At 35.1% G+C, this 21,075-nt stretch overlaps 1 protein-coding gene and 1 long non-coding RNA gene across 2 annotated transcripts; one reads left to right on the top strand and one right to left on the bottom strand.

The window, feature by feature from the left end:
• Nucleotides 1–6,170: 6,170 nt before the first annotated feature.
• On the bottom strand, nt 6,171–20,787 carry LOC120200649 (uncharacterized WD repeat-containing protein C2A9.03-like). The gene is made up of 11 exons (XM_039201431.1): nt 20,619–20,787; nt 20,174–20,336; nt 19,895–20,062; nt 19,638–19,724; nt 12,899–13,033; nt 12,697–12,807; nt 12,518–12,609; nt 12,329–12,434; nt 11,760–11,846; nt 11,570–11,678; nt 6,171–6,517 (listed from the first exon to the last, which is right to left on the bottom strand). The coding sequence occupies exons 2-11, from the start codon at nt 20,330–20,332 to the stop codon at nt 6,171–6,173; spliced, it is 1,401 nt and encodes a 466-aa protein (XP_039057362.1). The 5' UTR covers nt 20,333–20,336; nt 20,619–20,787.
• Nucleotides 14,387–16,209, top strand: LOC120200654. Its single transcript, XR_005523587.1, has 3 exons — nt 14,387–14,681; nt 14,873–14,944; nt 15,483–16,209. It is a non-coding gene; the product is annotated as an uncharacterized LOC120200654 (long non-coding RNA).
• Nucleotides 20,788–21,075: the final 288 nt, after the last annotated feature.

Below are 21,075 nucleotides of genomic sequence, written 5' to 3'. Positions count from 1 at the left end.
CCATGAATTTATAAAAATTCCAATTTTCTCATGTCAAGCCCGAATTTATTTTACAAACATCTTATAAGTAGATTAACATAGTTCAAAAGAAAGTAAAAGACTTATTGGTATTACTTTGAACTAATCTTTAAATGCAGGGAATCCACAGTAGCCCAAAACATTGACACTCGTGAAAGAATGTATGTATGAGCTGAATTCATAAGGATAACTATTCAATCCCCATCAAAGACATTTTTTTCAAGTTGTTTTGATCAGGGGTAAATAAAAAAGATGATTTCTCAAGAAGCTGATGAGGCTTATAACATGCAAGGGATACATTCTCCAATCCTTGGAATAATAAAAGATGACAGATCAGGAGACTCAAGAATGAATCTTTTCATATTTCTTTGTGACATCATCAAACATGATCACAAAGTAGACATTTGCCTTAATGAGAAAGGGACATGGTTATTTGGAGATTTTTCTGATTGTAACAAAGATTCAAGGCACTCATGTATCAGGCACATGGATCAACCTTCTGAATGGCCATGAAAATAAGAAATCTTTTCCACAATTGAAGTTGGCATTGACGTTCAAAAGCTTTATAAGAAGCCAATGACAATGTTTATTTGGATGACAAGATGTAATTTTTTATGGATGATGCGAGAGTAAGACCATTTAGAGTTGAAATTTCAGTATTCAAATAAATATGAGACATGAAACTACCCACATTATGGCATGGATAGAAACCCAAATCATGTTAGGACAACAAGAGTCAAATCAAGAATGTGTTGAGAATGAACCTCACTGGTTGGAGTATCAGGGGCAGAAATTAGAGACAAAAGAAGCTTACTTTGAGAAATAAACCATTCATGCTTCAATTAACAGAAAAGTCTTGAAGAAACAACTATGATAGAACAATTGGGTCAGACACAAAAAGCGTCAAGATCATATATTTGACCACAACAAGAATTAGAGAGAGCATTTTTTCTAAGATTTTCATGAAGAAACAAAAACAAGAGGGGATAATAGACAAATTGAGACGAGCTGATCAGATTATTCTTCCAAAAAAGAGAACACTTGCTTGAATTAGACAAGTTTCCGCTCTAATGGTGTAGTAGGCTCTAGCCGAGATTGGCTAAGTGTAGGAAGATCGAGTTCTCCATTTTGAAGCCAAAAATAAAATAAAATAACATTTCTGCATCAATGAAAACATTTTTTGCACAGGAAATGCATTACGTTTAGACACGTTTAATTGCATTCATATCTTCATAAATAAATACATGATCCTTTACAGATCTCCCAAAGAAAGAAAAGGATTTTTGACCTCGAGAAGAGAAAATCACAATCCAAATCTAAAAAGAAAAAAGAAAAAATAAATTTTGGAGTGGCAGAGTCTCAAGAACAGAGGAGCCTATTCCACAGAAAAATCATCACTTGGAAGAATTCCAAAGTTAGCAAAGATTTCACAATTTCATGTTGAAGAACAAGATTTTAGAAAATAATCAATTCACGTCTTCATTTTGAAAGAAGTGGATCTCAACAAAATTCGAAGACCTTTGAATCAATACCATCGGGTACTTTAAACATCAAATCACTGACATATGATAATTTTTTACAGGTTTAAATCTTCAAAGAGAAGATAAACCACTCAACATTTCCAGAGGAAAGTTCATAATGAGAAGAACTCATCCAACGAGGGAGAAGAAATTCATAATGAGAAGAATTTGTTCAACCTTGGCTCAACATTTCCAGTGGAGAGTTCATAATGAAAATAACTCATCCGATGAGGGAGAAGAAGTTTATAATGAGAAGAACTTGTTCAACCTTGGCTCAAAATTGGAGAGTTCATAATGAGAATAACTCATCCAATGAGGAAGAAGAAGTTCATAATGAGAAGAATTTGTTCAACCTTAGATAAACATTAGAGAGTTCATAATGAGAAGAACTCATCCAATGAGGAAGAAGAAGTTCATAATGAGAAGAATTTGTTCAACCTTGGCTCAACATTTCTAGTGGGGAGTTCATAATGAGAAGAACTCATCCAACGAGGGACAAGAAGTTCAAAATGAAAAGAACTTGTTCAATCTTAGTTCAATTCCATCACAGAAGGAGGTAGATCAACATTTCTAGAGGAGAGTTCATAATGAAAAGAACTCATCCAACATGGGAGAAGAAGTTCATAAAGAGATGAACTTGTTCAACCTGGGTTCAATTTCATCACAAAAGAAGATGGATCGACATCCCCATCTAAGAGTTCATAACGAGAAGAACTCGCAGTTTGAAGAATAATGTTTAAGCCGAAAAATGGTGCTTTATATCTTTGCTTCATTCCTATTCCACAGTAATGAACAAAGAGGGGCAGTTGTAAGCACCATTTTTCTCTATGGGCCTAAACCAAACCAAAACCCCAAAACCTAAAACATACCCTAAACTAAAACCCAAATAAAACCCAAACCCGTACCCAAACCTTTCACCCAATTACAGGCCCAAACCCGATTCAAAACTTAACCTAACCCTAACCCTAATATATCATTCATTCAGTCACCGCCGTCATCCAAGAGGCTTGCCACTTTCACTGTGTCAAACATCATCTCAGAGACATAAAAAAAGAGGAAAATCAATGCCAAATCCAATAAACCCCAAAAATCTATGGCATTAAAATATAAACACATCATACACAGAGTTCAACAGTAGATCTAGAAATTTTTTTATTATTCTAGGCCTATGTATTTTTCAGTTATAAATCCCGAAACAAATGTAAAAGAGGGAGCTCTCTTTGCCCCCGTTTTTAGAAACAATACAAAGATTAAATTTTGAGGTTTATTTTTATTTTTCTTTTGAATAAAGAACAAAAACCAGAAAAAAAAATATAGTTATCTACTGTTTACAGTAAATAGAGAAAGAAAGAGAGATAAGAGTGAGTGTTTACCTGGTGGGGGATGAACCCAAGTCGTGGTGGTTGGAGTGAGAAGAAATCGAAGAGTCGAGGCGATTTAGGGTGTTTTTAGGCCTTTTTCGATGGTTCTAGCCCTAAGTAAAGTTCTAGGCTAGTAGATCTATGCTTGGGGAGCGTTTTGGGTCATTATGGGATTTTCGACCACCATGTGCGACGGCCAGGGGCGGGGAAGGTAGCCAGGAGTGGGTCAGCTGAGGGGGAGAAGAGATAACTCTAAAAAAATTTCTATTTTTCGGTTCAAATGAAAAAAAAACCCAAAACTTGGTATTTATAGAAAACATTTCCGGTATAATTGCATTTACCCCCTAAACATTTTTCATGTTTTTGCATTTTGGTCCCTAAGGGGACAAAACTATTATTTAACCTTTTCGTTATGCATACTTTAAATTTATGGTTTATTCATGTTATGGTCCCTGTTATTTTAGCGCATTTTTGTATTTTAGTCCTGTAGGGACTGTTTTTTATTTATCCCTTTTATGCCTGTTTTGGTTTTATAGGGTTAATTTCCTTTAGGTCCCTATAAGTTATGCATGTTTTTGCATTTTAGTCATGTGTAGTGACTAATTATTTTTTTAAATGTATGTGGATTGGTTATGTAGTTTTACCTTTTTATTTAACAGGTTATTTTTTAGGCTTAAATAAAAATGAAAAATTGCTCTTAGGTCCTTGTAAATTACGTGTGTTTTGTATTTTAGTCACTAGTCTATTTGTTTTTATTTTATTTCGAATTATGCTTTAAATATTGATTTATTTTAATTTATCCCATTTGTATGTTTAATTTTAGTTTAGTAATTTTAAATTTATGCAATTAGGTCCTTGTACTGGTGTTTATTTTATTTTCTTATTCTAGTTTGTTTTTAATATTTTTTATTTTATTATAGTTATTTTATTTATTTTAGCAATGTTTATTAATTGTTTTGGGTATTTCGTAGCTTTATTTCTTAGATTTAGTTTTAATTTAGATTAATATTCGAAACAAGCTTAGAAATTAGGATTTCACATTAGTTTTAATTAGGGAGCAATTCGAGTCGAGTTTTCGCAATAGATGCCCGATTACTCAAATCGATTGCTCGACTTTTAAAATTTATCAATAATTAATACTTTCTAAAAAATACTTTAGTTTAATAATTTAGATAATAATTAGGTTTTAGTTTAGATTTAGTCCTCAACTTTAGAAATTATTAATTTAGGTACTTAAGCTTTTAATTCTTTTAGAACTCGAAATTTTAGATTTTGATATTTAGTCCTCGAACTTCGATTAGACTTTTAATATTTACATAATTAAATAGGTTAAATAGAGCTTCCACTCTAGGTTAGATTTCAAATTAGTCTTTAAATTTAGGGAATAAGACGAGTTGGCCCTCGCCTAAATGCTCGAGGAACCATTTCGATTATTTGATTCGATAATTTATTAAAATCAAATAGGGTAAATATTAGAGCCAACATTTAGGTTTAGCCCTTTAGGTTCCTTAATTTTCATAATTTGACACCTTAAGTTAGAAAAAGCCTTTAATTTGCCTTAGCGTAATTGATTTAAATAAAAATTTGTTTAATTGCGTTTTATTTTTAAATCTAAGACAATGTTCACTTGTTATGGAATTAATAGTGCATCTCCCGCAAGTATGCTCAGGGGTGACTACTGGTGATTCCTGAAATAGGTCGACATCCTTTTCAAAGACCACATCATGATTTCTAAAAATGAGACAATATTCGATTATTAAACACAATAGCTGATCTCTCACATTTACGCTTTGGTGCAAATGCTATCGGTCTCAATAAACGAATACATTTTTCAACTTTGTATTCGTAATGATTTTCAAATTAAATAAAGATCGAAATCCAAATTTTCGATTTTAAATATAGGGTAATCAACTAGGTACCAATTTTTGGGCGCTTGTGAGGGTGATAATCCTTCCCCACGCGTAACCGACTCCCGAACTAATTTTTTGGATTTTCGCAAACCCTAAAACTCAGTATTTTGATAAAAATAAAATTTTATATTAAAATCACCCGGTTTTTACGGTGTTCCAATCGCACATTAAATAATTGGTGGTGACTCCTCACATTTCAAAAAAACTTTTCAAAGAGAAAACACTCCGAGTCGGTATCGGTCTTTTCCCGTCCGGGCGAAAAACGGTGTCGACATTAAGAGTATAAGCGTTTAATATCAAATAGTTGAGAGCTATCTTTAAATAGATATTACCTTATATTTATCTCAAATTATAAAAAATTAGATATTTATCTTTAAATAGATATTACACCTTTACCGTAACATATACCCCCAGTTGATAATTCATAAACTTGGAATAATGGATTACTGTGCAATTGCCGACAACGATTGCACAATTATTTTTGTCCATTTCGTATCGTTTTTCTTTGCCATCCTCAAAACCTTTTTGAATAGAAGATATTATTTATAATCAATACAATTAAAAATGACCAAGTCAATTCAAAACCGTAAATATTGAATAAAGACTACTAAATATTCTTAAACTTCAATGAATTGTTAATATACAAATTTATCCTTCCTAATTAAAATTATAAAAATATTAAAATTTTGATTTTATATGATATATACATAAAAATATTAAATTCTTAGTTTTTTTTATTCTTTTCGAACAATAAAGCCAATATCACATGAATGATCAAATCATAATTTTATCTTTTACGGCTTCTTTTAAAGAGTTTTTGAAATTGTAATTTATTTATTCAAAATCTAATAATCATATTATCGAAAAGAATTTTCTAATTCAACTTCAAATTTATTCAACTAAATTCCAGAAGTTACATAGATTTTAAAATTCGATTAATAAATCAAATAAGTCTTTTATCAAGTGTACACGTTTGTCTACAATCTCTTCGGAAGAAAAAGCAATCCCAAATACAGTAATAAGCACACAGCAAGATAAAATGTAACTAATTCAATTTCCAATTTGATTTTTCCAGTCATAATAAACAACAAAGCACATAAAACATATGATCAACAAACTGTATACACCAAACGGAGCATACGCCGGCCTGATATACAAAGCATTTGTTCACACACGACTGCCAAATTTTGCATCATCTCTGCCTTGCGCCAGTTTAAAACTAACTCTGTTCTTCTCGCCCGAAAAGGGAATATAAATAAAACAAACCCCCAATCATCCACGCAATTTTGTAAACTACCCAAAATTCCGCTCTAGATATTCACAATAGTCGTCTCACACAGACATTAGCTCATTTTATTCTCTTACAATATAGAATCTAGATATCTGTTATGTCGCCTGTGGTTGAACTCTAACAAGCTGCCGTACGTTCGATCCCCAACGCCAACAAAGAGAGATTCGGTATCTGGACTGAATGATATTCCAGCAATCTCACCAAAGAAATCAATTTCTTGGCACTTGATGTAACCAGACTCCGCGACAAACACATGAACGAAGTCTGCTGGCTCAGCCATGGCGAGAAATCGACCATCCGATGTGAACTTGAGAGCTCTGATTGCTCCCATTCTTCCCTTTAATACAGCAAGGGACTTGGATGGGTTTCTTATGTCCCACATGTTGGAAGTCACTAATGGTGGGCGGTGGGCACCGCCTGGAAATGAAAATTTTCATTTTGTGTGGGCAGAAAATGAGAGCACAATTGATCACATTTTCAACAAAGGGGCACCATTCGGTGCCCCAATTTTTTAATTAAATTTGTAAATGGGTTAATTACTTTTTTAGCCATTGTATACTTTAGGATATTTACAAGATTAGTCCTAAGCTTCAACTATAAATACCCTACCTCATTTAGCTTCAAAATCATCCCAAAAATCATTTCTTTCACCCAATACTACAGAGTTTTCTTGTAAGTAGTGAGTGTTTTGTAAACACCTATAAATTTTCTCTCTTAGTAAAAGATCTGCAGCAGTCCGGAGACGTAAGCACAATTGGCTGAACTCCGTTATCAATTTCGGGTATTATTTTTCCGCTTTTATTTTGCATTCTCACTAATCTGGTTATAGGGAAATTACTTGTACTTGGTTTATTTCCTAACAACTGGTAATCAGATCTTTTGGGTTGTGAATTTTGTCAATTTTTTGCGAGGTTACTATTCGGGTTACTATTCACATGAATAGTGAATTTCGTGAATAGTGAAATTCGGTCGGCGATACGAGTTTATCGACGGAGGTGTTCTAATCACGACGGTTCGCAAAAATTGTCAGAAACGATCCAAACGAAGCCAGATTCGAGTGGGAGCGATGGCTACAGACGAAGGGAAGGTGAAAATTGAAAAGTTCGATGGTGCGGACTTTGGATTTTGGAAGATGCAAATTGAAGATTTTCTATACCAGAAAAATCTATATCAACCCCTCTCAGGAAAACAACCAGAGGGCATGAAGAATGAAGACTGAGCTCTTCTCGACAGACAAGCCCTCGGAGTTATCCGACTGACGTTATCCCGCAATGTTGCTTTCAATATAGCAAAGGAAAAGACCACGGCGGGTCTTATGACGACTCTCTCCAGTATGTATGAGAAGCCATCGGCCTCAAACAAAGTTCATTTGATGAGGCGATTATTCAATTTGCAGATGACGGAAGGGGCATCGATGGCACAACACCTAAATGAACTCAACACAATCACAACCCAGTTGAGTTCAGTGGAAATTGAATTTGATGATGAAGTTCGAGCTTTAATTCTCTTATCATCTTTACCAGACAATTGGAATGCTACTGTTACAGCAGTCAGCAGTTCGTCAGGAAACAACAAATTAAAATTCAACGATGTTCGGGATCTGGTACTGAGCGAAGAAATTCGACGGAGAGAATCGGGTGAAGCATCAACCTCCTCAGCCTTGCACACAGAGTCTAGAGGGAGAACTTCAGAAATAAATTCAAATCGTGGTAGATCGAAATCCAGAAGGGGAAAATCAAGAACAGTAAATAAAGATTTTATCTGTTATAATTGCGGCAAGAAGGGCCACTTCAAAAGAGATTGCCGAGCACCGAAGAAAAATACCGGCGCACAGGAATCTGCCAACATGACTGAGGAGACAGGTGATTCCATGATTTTAAGCGTCAACAGTCCGATTGAATCATGGATTTTGGATTCAGGGGCATCTTTCCACTCCACGCCATGCCAAGAAATCATGGAGAACTATGTCAGTGGTGATTTTGGGAAGGTTCATCTTGCTGATGATGAAACCTTGAAGATCGTCGGAAAAGGAGACATCCGACTAAAGCTGCCAAACCAGACCACCTAGAAGCTGACAGGAGTGAGACATATTCCTTATCTCAAAAGAAATTTGATTTCTGTAGGACAGCTTGATGGAGAAGGATACAGTACAACCTTTTCAGGCTGTGAATGGAAGATTACCAAAGGAGCACTCGTCATTGCTCGTGGTAAGAAGACTGGTACTCTCTATGTAACCTCAAATTTAGAGAATATCATTGCAATAGCAGATGTTGATGGAAAATCAAACCTATGGCACCAAAGGCTTGGCCATATGAGCGAGAAAGGAATGAAGATACTTCTGTCAAAAGGGAAGCTGTCTGATCTAAAGAATGTAGATATCGGACTATGCGAGATTGCATCTTTGGCAAACAAAAGAAAGTCAGTTTTGCAAAGATTGGCAAGACACCCAAGGCAGAAAGGTTAGAATTGGTTCATACTGATATATGGGGACCATCCCCAGTTCCATCTCTTGCAGGCTCACTAAATTATGTCACCTTCATCGATGATTCAACAAGGAAGGTGTGGGTTTATTTTCTGAAGAAGAAATCAGAAGTCTTCGATACCTTCAGAAAATGGAAGGCCATGGTGGAAAATGAGACTGGTTTAAAAGTCAAGCGGTTGAGGTCTGACAATGGAGGAGAGTAAAGAGATAGTAGATTCAGAGATTTCTGCGCAAACAATGGGATCAAGATGGAGAAAACAGTTCCCATAACACCGCAACAGAATGGCGTAGCAGAGCGCATGAACATAACTCTGAATGAACGTTCCAGAAGCATGAGGATACATGCCGGATTGCCCAAATTTCTATGGGCTGAAGCTATCAACACTATAGCTTACCTGATCAACCGTGGGCCCTCAGTTCCTTTGGATGGCAGAATACCAGAGGAAGCTTGGAGCAAGAAAGAAATAAACCTTTCACACTTAAGAGTGTTTGGTTGTATTTCTTATGTACACATAAACTCTGCTGAAAGAAGTAAACTTGATGCTAAGTCCAACAAATGCGTCTTTGTTGGTTACGGTGGTGATGAGTTCGGTTACCGGTTTTGGGACTACGAAAATCGAAAGATCATCAGAAGCAGAGACGTCATTTTCAATGAAAATGTGATGTACAAAGACAGGTCAACCGCAGAATCAAGTAATACCGAAGCTGAAACAAAGGAATTTGCTGAGTTCGAGGAGATTTCTGGAAATGATGTTCAGATCAGTCCTGAAGCAGTTCAAGAGGAAGAACCAGGCACACAAGAACTGAGACGCTCCTCCAGAATTCCTAAACCAACCCAACGGTATTCGCCTTCTTTGTACTACTTGTTGCTGACTGACAATGGTGAACCAGAGTGCTATGATGAAGCGATGCAGGTGGATGATTCAGTCAAGTGGGAGTCTTCCATGAAAGATGAGATGGACTCGCTTATGTCAAATCAGACGTGGGAATTAGCTGAATTACCACCAGAAAAGAAAGCGCTCCATAACAAGTGGATTTACAGGATCAAAGAAGAGCACGATGGGAGAAAACGCTACAAAGCAAGATTGGTTGTCAAAGGCTTTCAGCAAAACGAAGGTATTGACTACAATGAAATTTTCTCTCCAGTCGTAAAACTTTCTACAATCAGACTGGTGTTGAAAATTATAGCTGCAGAGAATTTACATCTTGAGCAGTTAGATGTAAAGACAGCTTTCCTTCATGGTGATTTGGAGGAAGAAATCTATATGAGGCAGCCAGAAGGCTTCATAGAGGCAGGCAAGAAAAACCTGGTATGCAGGTTGAAGAAGAGCTTGTATGGTTTAAAACAAGCTCCTAGACAGTGGTACAGAAAGTTCGATAGTTTCATGAGTAGCAATGGTTTTACCAGATGCCAAGCAGATCATTGTTGCTACATCAAGAGGTTCGACAATAGCTTCATTATTTTATTATTGTACGTTTATGACATGCTCGTTGCAGGATCAAACATGCAAGAGATTATACACTTGAAGCAAAAATTGTCGAAGCAGTTTGCTATGAAGGATCTGGGAGCTGCAAAGCAGATTCTTGGGATGAGGATCAAGAGAGACACAAAGTCGGGGACTTTGATGTTATCACAGGCTGAGTACATCAACAAAGTACTCTCCAGGTTCAACATGCAAGATGCTAAACCAGTAAGTACACCTTTAGGTGTTCATTTCAGACTCTCCAAAGACCAATCACCAAAGACGGAGGAAGAACGTGCACACATGGTGAAGGTGTCGTATGCCTCAGTAATTGGAAGTCTGATGTATGCCATGGTTTGTACCAGACCAGATATTTCTCATGCAGTGGGAGCTGTTAGCAGGTACATGAATAATCCAGGCAAGGTACACTGGGAAGCTGTCAAATGGATCCTCAGATATCTGCGGGGTACTACAAACAAAGCACTTTGTTTCAAAGGTGGAGATACGATACTGACAGGCTATGTAGATGCTGACTTAGCCGAAAATGTTGACATCAGAAAGAGCACTACAGGGTATGTCTATACTCTAGGAGGTACTGCAGTGAGTTGGGTTTCTCAACTACAGAAGATAGTTGCTCTCTCCACAACTGAAGCAGAATATGTCGCTGTTACGAAAGCCAGCAAGGAGATGGTTTGGCTCCAAAGTTTCTTGGAAGAGTTAGGCAAGAAACAAGAAAACAATGTCTTGTATTGCGACAGTCAAAGTGCTATCCATCTAGCAAAGAATCCATTTTTTCATTCCAGGAAAAAACACATACAATTGAGATATCATTTTATCCGGTCTCTTCTGGAAGATGGGATTTTGAAACTTGAAAATATTAGTGGAGCTCAAAATCCTGCAGACATGTTGACAAAGACGGTGACCACGGAAAAACTGAAGTTGTGTTCAGCTTCAGTTGGCATGCTAGACTAATAAGACTAGAAAAGCTGTTGCATTGATCGAGGTGTGAAGACGGATTAAAATCAGTCTTCAAGTGGGAGATTGTTGGAAGTCAATAATGGTGGGCGATGGGCACCGCCTGTAAATGAAAATTTTCATTTCGTGTGGGCAGAAAATGGGAGCACAATTGATCACATTTTCAACAAAGGGGGGCACCGTTCGGTGCCCCAATTTTTTAATTAAATTTGTAAATGGGTTAATTACTTTTTTAGTCATTGCATACTTTAGGGTATTTACAAGATTAGTCCTAAGCTTCAACTATAAATACCCTAGCTCATTTAGCTTCAAAATCATCCCAAAAATCATTTCTTTCTCCCAATACTAGAGAGTTTTCTTGTAAGTAGTAAGTGTTTTGTAAACACCTGTAAATTTTCTCTCTTAGTAAAAGATCTGCAGCAGTCCGGAGACGTAAGCACAATTGGCTGAACTCCATTATCAATTTCGGGTATTATTTTTCCGCTTTTATTTTGCATTCTCACTAATCTGGTTATAGGAAAATTACTTGTACTTGGTTTATTTCCTAACACCACAATCGACAAGTCGTGTCTTGATTCCCGGTAGCAACAATGTTCCCATCAGGGTGCCATACCGAAGCAAAAGAGTAGTCCAAATGCCCCTTTAAGGTGGCACTTACCTGCATTGCACAAGCAACATTAGACGTTATAAACAACTCATAATGCAACCACTATTTAGATCCACAGCATGAGCCACGTACTTTGCCAGAATTAGCATCGGCAACTAGACACTCTGCGCTATCTCCGAGGATTGCGACCAACTTGCCATCTGGGCTTACTGAGGTACTCTGTCCAGAGAAGACAAAAAAACAAGTGAGATGAAAATACAAATGAAAAAAAGTAAAATACACAAATGGTCCTCAACTATAAGAGGTTACTCTATTAAATCCCACAACTATTAAAAATTACAGTATGATCACTTAACTATAAGATAATACTTTACTAATTTCTCAATTATTGAAAAGTTATAAAATGATCATATGACTATTCATATGTGTTCTTATTATATCTCGATCAACTGTTTAATGTAACTCAAACGAACATCACTATTTCAGTGAAAAATGAAGATTTTGGTTTTGAAACATGAATGATGACAGTTTTATAATTTTTAATAGTTAAAGACTCAACAAAACACCACCTATGATCAAGGGACATTAACTTTTAACAGTTGTGAAAGTCAACAAAACAACGGAAGACATTTCTGCACTTTACCCAAAAGAAAAAGGAAAAAAATGGAATTCTATAGAAGACGTAAAGACTCCTTGCATACATTCACAGACCAGTCGAATGAGAAAAGGTTAAGGCTTGAAAAAGTTTCAGCATCAAATATTCTGATTTGAGCATCATTATTTGCAGCCATAATTCTCTTTGCACCGCTGTAGATACATAGAAAATTTTCAGTTTCCTTTGAAAATCTCATAAAAAATTGTTAAAATTTTCAGAGAATATAATGTCTCACCTAGAAGAGCAATACACATCCACCGCATTAGTGATCGCATTATCATCAGTGGTTAATTTTGTGGAGAATGCTACACCAGGTTGATTTAAATACTGCCAAAACAGGGAAGAAGAATACGCAAAACATGAACCAAATCGCAAATATATCGATAAACATCGGTCGAACCAACAAAGACAAACCTTGCAAATAAGCTCCCCCTGAAAGCCACTTGCCACCATTAAATTATCTTTAACTGCCATAGTGCTAATCTGCACCCTGGAGAGTTGCTGAGATAGCAACCCACAACGTTCCTACAAACATCAAAATAAAGAACTTGATATGAGAGCCCCTGGAACAAGGTTAGTAGCGGAAGTCGAATGAATCATGGCCATATTAACTAACCACGCTGGGAACGATTGGCTTAGCTACATTCAGCACTTCTTTGCTTTTGCGTAGCAGTGATGACCAATGCATTAATGAATAATTTTGCATCAGGTACACATCGTGCTTTGATGTAGCCCACAACAGATTCCTCAGCTGCAGGATAAAATAAATTAAACTCCGATACCAACATTCTTCCACGTACCATGGAAAGTAAACTGAAGCGGAACTCTTAAACTAGTGTATACTAAGGCTGTAAATTAGACGAGACAGATCGCGAGCTACTCGAGATCGACTCGATCAAGGCTCGATAAATACTCGGATCGAATGGACTCGACTCGATATTCGACTCGAAAAGCTCGTGAGCAGGTCGAAAAAAATGTTATATTATAATTTTATATTTTTTAAAATTACATTATTAAAAATATATTAAAAATACATTATTGATAATTATAAAATTTTAAAAATATATTAAAAATTCTATAATACAACTACCCTCAAATTTTAATTTTTTTAATTAACCAGCCCAAGTCCAATTGTTACATTGTATATTATTAAAAGAAAAATAAAAGTCTATTTAATTAAGCACATGTTAGATTACATGTGTTTGGTTGATTTTTTTCTTTCTTTTTTAACTTTTTACTGTATAAGTACTTGACAACGTAGAAAAATAAAATAAAAAATAAGAAAAAACAGACAAACAATAGAAAAATTAAAAATGGTTAAAAATTATTTTTGAATAAATTTTCTTATATTTATTTTAAATTAATAAAAAAATATTTATCTAATGACAAATATTTAATATATTTCTAATGATAATATTTTTAATAACTAATTTTTTAAATTGTTGTTATATTTTGAGGTTTCGGGTTCAAACATCATAAATATCAAGGGTTTGAGCATTTAATATCAAGATACTATATTGTACTTATCTCATAAATCGATACCAAGTCGATTAATTAATGTCTTTGCAATAAACCCTAAAACCTAAACACTAAACCCTAAATACTAAACCCTAAATCCTAAATTCAATTATGTGATAAGGGTTAAGTTATGCACATTAAGGTAATATACAAATTATGCAAAATGATGTTATGTGGCTCCTAAATAAATCATTCACATATACATAAACATATCAACATGCAAAATAAATATACACAACTAATTAAAGGGACATCCAATCCTAAATAGGGACTAAATTAAGAGAAACCTAAATGTGAGGAATAATTTAAGCTAAATATACTAACTTTAGAATGATGATTAAATTCACGTAATCCAAATAACATTATAAACCTCAAAATTGGTAATACACCATACGCATACACAGTGTTAAAATACAAAGTTTCAAAGATGGCATGTCAATGGATAAATAAGTTAAAATTTAAATTAACTAATGATAGGGACCAACATGGAATACGCGTAGAGTTTGATAGCTAAATATAAAATGTTTAAAATTAACATTTTAGGGTAGACTTTTACCCTAATCCTATTTGAAGAATTGAACACAATGTTGTGCCGTTCTCTTCTTCTAACTCTCAAACTCTCCTCTCCCGCCCTCTCATCTCCTCCAAACCCACGCAGCCACCTCTCGACTCTTCCACTCTTCAATCAACCGAGACCCCAAAGGCCCTGTGGCCTCCACTGGCTGGTTAACCCAAACACGAGCCTAACCCGACCCTAAACTCTCATATCTTCACTATTTGAACTTTAGGTCATTCTCTGCAACATGGATTTTCTGTGATTAAACTTTAGGTTTCAGCCATTTCCTCTTATTTGAAGATGTTTTTACTGCTAAATTTAGAAGGTATCTTATATTCCTCTGATTTATTTGGCTATGAACTTTACTATTTATTTATGCATTTAATCATGGTATCTTATGCCACATGTGTCTAATATGTGTGGCACAAAAGAAATGAAATCTTGTTTTATCATTATCCTTTCTTGTTAAAGTTTTATGGTTCTTGAATTTCCAGTTTCAATTTGTTTCATTTTCAGGCAAAAGCTGATGAAATTGCAAAGCTAATGAATGAGAATGAGCAGCTTAAAGCTGTGATTGGGGATTTGAAGGTATGTACAGTCATTTCTCTTTCCCTAGATATTTTAACATGGTTTGACATTGTCTATGAGATAGTGACACTTAGATATATTTTGCTCTGTTGTCTGTTGTCTTTCATTGCTTATTGCTTTGTACACATTAGTCTCTTGAATAAAAGCGAACATCTCAATAGAGATTAAAATGAATAATGGCCCTAGTTATTAGCTTGAAGGTTCAGCCGAGACCCTCTCAAAACCCACAGCCACCATGAAAACAGAACCCTCTCCTCGTCACTAGCAATGCCGCCGTGAAAACTCAGAACCAAGCACTTCGACCACCATTAGCGACGGTTGGTTAACCCAAACATGAGCCTAACCCAACCCTAAACTCTCCTATCTTCATTATTTTAAAACCCCCAAACACTAAGACTACATGCAACGACCCCCAACTTCCAAGGTCGACGAGTTAGACTCTAAACTCCGACGCACTGCATGGTAAACTATCAAGACCCACCTCTTCTTATTTTATAATGAACTTATTTTTGACTAACACAACCCCTTATTTTGACAGTGAGGCTCGAACGGCTAGGAGGCAAAGCGGGATGAACTACAACTAAGGTAAACGTTTAAGCTATCTCCTTTATGCCTTTGACTTGGTTTAGATTCAAAACATATGCACACACAAGAAAATTAAGAAAGCAATGGAGAATAGAAACTAAAAAAAATACCCTTTTGATTCTGTGTATTGCTTGGGTTCGATGAAAAAAAAAATGCTTCTCTGTTTCTTTTAATCCTCAAATAGCAAGAAAATACAGTGCAAATTCATTCCTTATGTTTTGCTATTCTCTGTAAAAAAAAATCAATGGGGGCAGTTTTTTTTCTGCTTCTGTTTTCTCGGTTACTTGTTTTTGTCCCTCGGCTCATTCCTCTTTTTTTTGTATGTGATCTCCTTTTCCCCAGTGGTTAATTGTCATTTAAAACTGACCATTATAGTTTCCTCGTTGCTCACGTATACCTCCCACGACCGAACAATACCTTTCCCCTCTGGTGAGTTTGTTTATGAGTTTGTTTATCTTTAAATAAATATTCCTTTAAAAGTTGGATTCTCTCTTGTTAAGAGTTTGTCAGGAGTTTAAAGAAGAAGGCTATTTAACTGTCAGTTATTTATTCTCTGCCCCTTGTTCTTGATACCTGATGCATGTATGAAGTCATTGATTTCAACTTTCTAGATGATTTATGCATTGTTTTTTCATATATGATAACCTCAAAACGTATTATCGTTAAATTATTTTATTTGTTTTAAGCCTCTTCAAACAAGTTGTGGTTGCCTTCTCACCGGTTCATTTTTGTTCGGTTTGGTTATCAAATGGATGATGTATCATTATTTTTTAAGGTGTGTACTGGTTAAACCTCTCCTTTCCTAAGCTCTACATTCTCAGATGCGCATACAATCTGAACATTAATTTTCCTTTTCTTATTAAATTATTTTTCCCGGTACATTGTTGTAGGGCATATGCCAATTATTTGAGTTGTTTTTCCATTATATATTTGAAACATTTGGTCTGCAAAACATGAATTCAAGTGCAAACACTTCAACTGAATCTCTTAATTGTAAGTTAGTTTCCATTCAATACACGGGAAATTTATATATCAATTGATTTGTCTTTAAATTATGTATTCACTTCTCATTTCTGCATTTTCCTAATTTTTTTTATTCCTAGATCGATTAAAGAATGCCTTATCAAGAATGACACAAGATTGTGAAGAGTAGATAAAAAATTCATCTGGATCCTTCTCATTTCTACTTTGAGTTATTTGAAAGTAAATGAATATTATTAAATAAATGGTTGAAGTAGCATGTGGTCTAGATTTTATTTCCACCTTTTGTATGTAAGGGTAAATTAAATGAATTCCCATTTTGTTGTCATATTTTGTAAACTTTCAATACATTTGAAGTTTTAAAAATTTCAAAGCTTATATTAATTATCCTAAATTTCTTGTAATTGTATTTTTATTTTTTAGATTTTTTATAGTTCATACATTCATATTATAATGTATTGGTGATGGTTGGTTAAAGGGAAAATTATTTATATATTTTAAATGTAATATAAGATTTTTGTAGGTTCAAATTCGAGTTTGAGTTCGAGCTTGAATCAAGCTCTTAATTTTTTTTTGAGTTCGAACATTTTCGAGTTCGAGTCGTTTCAATAATATATTTCGAGTTCGAGTTTCATAATTTTTAGCTCGCGAGTTTTCGAGTCGAGTTCAACAATATTCGAGTTCGACACGGCTCGTTTACACCCCTAGTGTAGACACAAATGGCCGTACTCTTACACATAATCCATTAACAAAAAGGAAAAACAAATTCACAGGTTGTGGGCAATGCATGAGAGATTTTTGCTACATTAAAAAAATATTAATGCAATCAAATAAGTTTAGAATATTTTGAATCTGCAAAGGTGGAAAAATGTGAACCGTACGTAAAAACAATCAACCTATCCTCTATTTACATTGTTCCATAGAAAATCCAAAGCCCCAATTCACTTCCCTCTAAACACCCATTAAAGAAATTGGAAAGAAAATTCACATTAAAGAAAGAAATATCAGCAGTAGAAAATTACACGAGAACTAATTAAATGACAGAAAGACGCACACACAATTCAGGGTGGCTTTGTGATCAGGATCATCCCACTTTAGCTATGAAGGTATGACACCACACCATGAATTATGAGAACTCCACACCAAAAGAATGGTAAAAGATTTAAGACTCCCCGTCGTTACTTGAAAATATTACAACACAATGACATGCAAAAGTGATATAAAATGAATTCACTTGAATCAATATACTAAATGCAATGATGCGTAAGGCATTCAGATTACAACACAGTGATGCTGGCCTTCCAAGGACCCACTCTGTGTGAAATATATATCAGAACGTAACCCGACATCCATTCAATAACCTAAATGAAGTTTTTAGAAAACACCTACAGCTCCAGACCTCCGATGCTATATTTTTTGAAGGGGAAAAACACACACAAAACCACGGAAATACAAAAACAACAATGAAATCACAGCAGCTGCAACAATAAAAAAAATTACAAAGCCATTCACAAGATGTAATATATATATATATATATAACTTGATTACAGAAGGCTCGTGCAAAAGCAAATCTGAGAAAGGGGAAACTTCGGCATGCGCATCAAGAAAACATTTAAGAATACGGGACAGCAAATCAATCATAGCAATGCAATTGGAAACTCATGCAGATGATACCCGTGAATGGTAAATCAAGTAAATGGAAATTGAATTATGCATGCAGATCATCCAACAAGGCAATAATGAAGTAACACTGTACGATAGCTATAAATGCATTTAACAATTTACAATTAATCCAGGAGTATGAAATGCAAATGAAGTGTTAATTTGCCCTTATAGTGTGGGACATATTATTTCTCTACTAAAACTAGACTAATCATTATAGGGGCCTCTTGAATGCTTCCTGTCATACCATAAAAGTAATGCCTCTTTACCGTGCTCACCTGCGTATGATGAAATAAGATAGAATTGGCATCCTGAATGCCACAGGTTAAATCAATATAATTAACAGTCGGAAGTAGAACAATCCTAACCCACAAATTACACAAAAACCAAAAAATAAACATTAAATCCAAATGCCTAAGCTAAGATCATAATATCAACAAATGCAAATAAAAACTACATTGAAGGGTCGCAAAAGGGATTAATCAACGCCTATATTAACAAGAATGATGTTAGATGTCTAAGAACCTTGTCCAGATGAGTCTAGATAAATGTAAATCCTATGGCAATTCTAGACATGGAGGAAGTAGTTCAAAAAATTCATCATCGATATGAGCCTCACAGTTAATGATACCGGATCAGTGGCATGTGTAGGTATTTAGAAGAAAGAACTGTTAGTGCATCTTCGTAGTGCATAAATCAGTGCATGTATGTAATGACTACAAATGTAAGGTTCTACGCCCATAAATTGCTAGTAAAATTTCAAAAGCCCCAAAGTCGTACCACAGCCATGAAGCATCAATATCCATTATCAAGACGCAAAATTGTGCTCTTGATTTTTTTTTAATTTGACAACAGTAAGCATGTTATAAACTAAAGTATCCTTAAAAAATCTGCACGTAAAGTATTCGTTTGAAGAATACAAACCTCCATCTTGATGCCTCAATTGGGGTACATAAAATATTTGAAACAAACGGAAGAGAAGTTGCCAACAGACAAATAAAATGGCATGGACAAAATGCTATGAAACAAAAACAGGACCTGCAAAACTATGAGGGGATATGCAAATAAATTGAAGATCAAACAATATGTAAAGGATGACAACGTAAACTACCAAAACCAAAGTTTTGATGATGTAAAACCCTATGAAAATTTGAAGAAGGAAAACACCTCTAAATATAAAATTAACACAAAAACAAAAAAAGGGGGGAAAGTACTCGATGATGTCACATCTAGTAGAGCGCATTCCACATTAAAACCACAACAAAATAGAACAAAAAAGTAAAGAAAAGTTGCCTGCATAATGAAATTAAATTTATATGCGTTCAAAGAATTGAACCATGGCACCTTAAAAAGAAAGCAACTCTCTTGAATAGAATTGTCATAAAAGACAAATAGCAGAAACGTCAACACAAAGAAAACAATGTGATGCATAACATGGGATCGAAATTACAGCAAATTCTCTACCTGAAAGTGCACGATTGTAGATTTGACGAGCCTCGTGTTAAACTGAAAGGCATAAAAGTCTTTTCCCTTCTCTACTTGTAAGCACTCCTGTCAACACAAAATGGATTATTAAACATTTAGAAGAAACCTTTTGGAAACAAATCTATGCCGTGAATACAAAGTTGGCGATTAATATTAGTAAAAGCTTTTTCAAAATCATATTCCAAGCCAGAAATAGAATTAGCGCTTTAGATTCGGCTAGAAAGTCAGAAACTGACCGTTTCCATTCCTTCACTAGAACCACCAAGGCTCTCGTAGTTTTTATACTGTTTCAATCTCGACTCACGATACTTATCCCTAGTAAAATTAAGCCTCTCCCAAGGTATTCCTTGTATATCTTTCCCATTTCTTGCTTCCATAGCTGATGTATCAGTTTTTGGCTTGTTCTGTTTCCAAGTGAATGCCCATGTATATACAGAAGGTTAAAGAGATTCTAAAATCTAAACCGAGAGAATCAAAGCTTAATCGTGAAAGATTTTTCCTTCAAAAAAACGTACTGATTCGAAATTGTCTTCAAAGTCGGAGTCACACGTGTCAAAATCAGCGGTGTCCCGCAGAGGATCAGGTCCAGAGAAGGAATCATCGTGTTCAAAATCATCGAAGTCGTAAAAGTCATCGACAACATATTCAAGATCGTCGTTTTGAAAGTGTTCCATTATTCTACGGACAGGTAAAAGGTAGTAGAAAATTTCAGTGAAAAAAAAACAGAGCCTGAAACGCAAATATTACTTGATCACAACCAAAAGCATGAGAGAGGACTTCAAAATTAACAGGAACAAAAGTTCAAAATGAAAAACACACAAAATCATGCACATAAGACTCGTAGAGAAGGAAAACAAATAGAACTGAAAAGTAAGAGACATAGAGAGACTCACAGAATGCAATAATCATTGAAAATGTAAAGAAAATTGAAAGTAAGAACGTTAATATAGAGGAGAATACCTGAAATTAGCGGTAGACGGTAGATCACGAAGTGCCAAAGAGCTTTAAAAGAAAACAAACGTGAAGAACGTATAGAATCTAAGCAGGTCCTTTACTATGAAGATTATGCAAAAGATCAATAGAGCATAAAAGTAAAGAATCTAGAATTTTTAAAAAGAGGGTTTTGAGAAAAAGAGGCTTTCCTCGTTGCCATACTTATAGCATCAACGGCGAAGACGGGTAGTGTGACAGTGGGCCCAGCGGTTTAAAAAAAGGAAATGGAAGGTGCCTGTTCTCAATTGCCCCAATTTCAGTGGCCGAATTTGCCTCGGTTCTCAACAGTGACGTGACACTGATACAAATTATTAATTAACGGCAAAATACGGATTATTTTATTATGATTCCCCCAATTACTAATTAGCTTGATTTTGGAGAGATTTCTTTCTTTGTACGTAGAAAGATTTTTTAGGTCTAGTTT

This window comes from Hibiscus syriacus, unplaced genomic scaffold (assembly GCF_006381635.1).
Source record: "Hibiscus syriacus cultivar Baekdansim isolate YM2019G1 unplaced genomic scaffold, ASM638163v2 tig00006365_pilon, whole genome shotgun sequence".
Taxonomy (NCBI): Eukaryota; Viridiplantae; Streptophyta; class Magnoliopsida; order Malvales; family Malvaceae; genus Hibiscus; species Hibiscus syriacus.
Note: the sequence above shows the minus strand (reverse complement) of the source record. Positions and strands in the feature narration are given on the sequence as shown.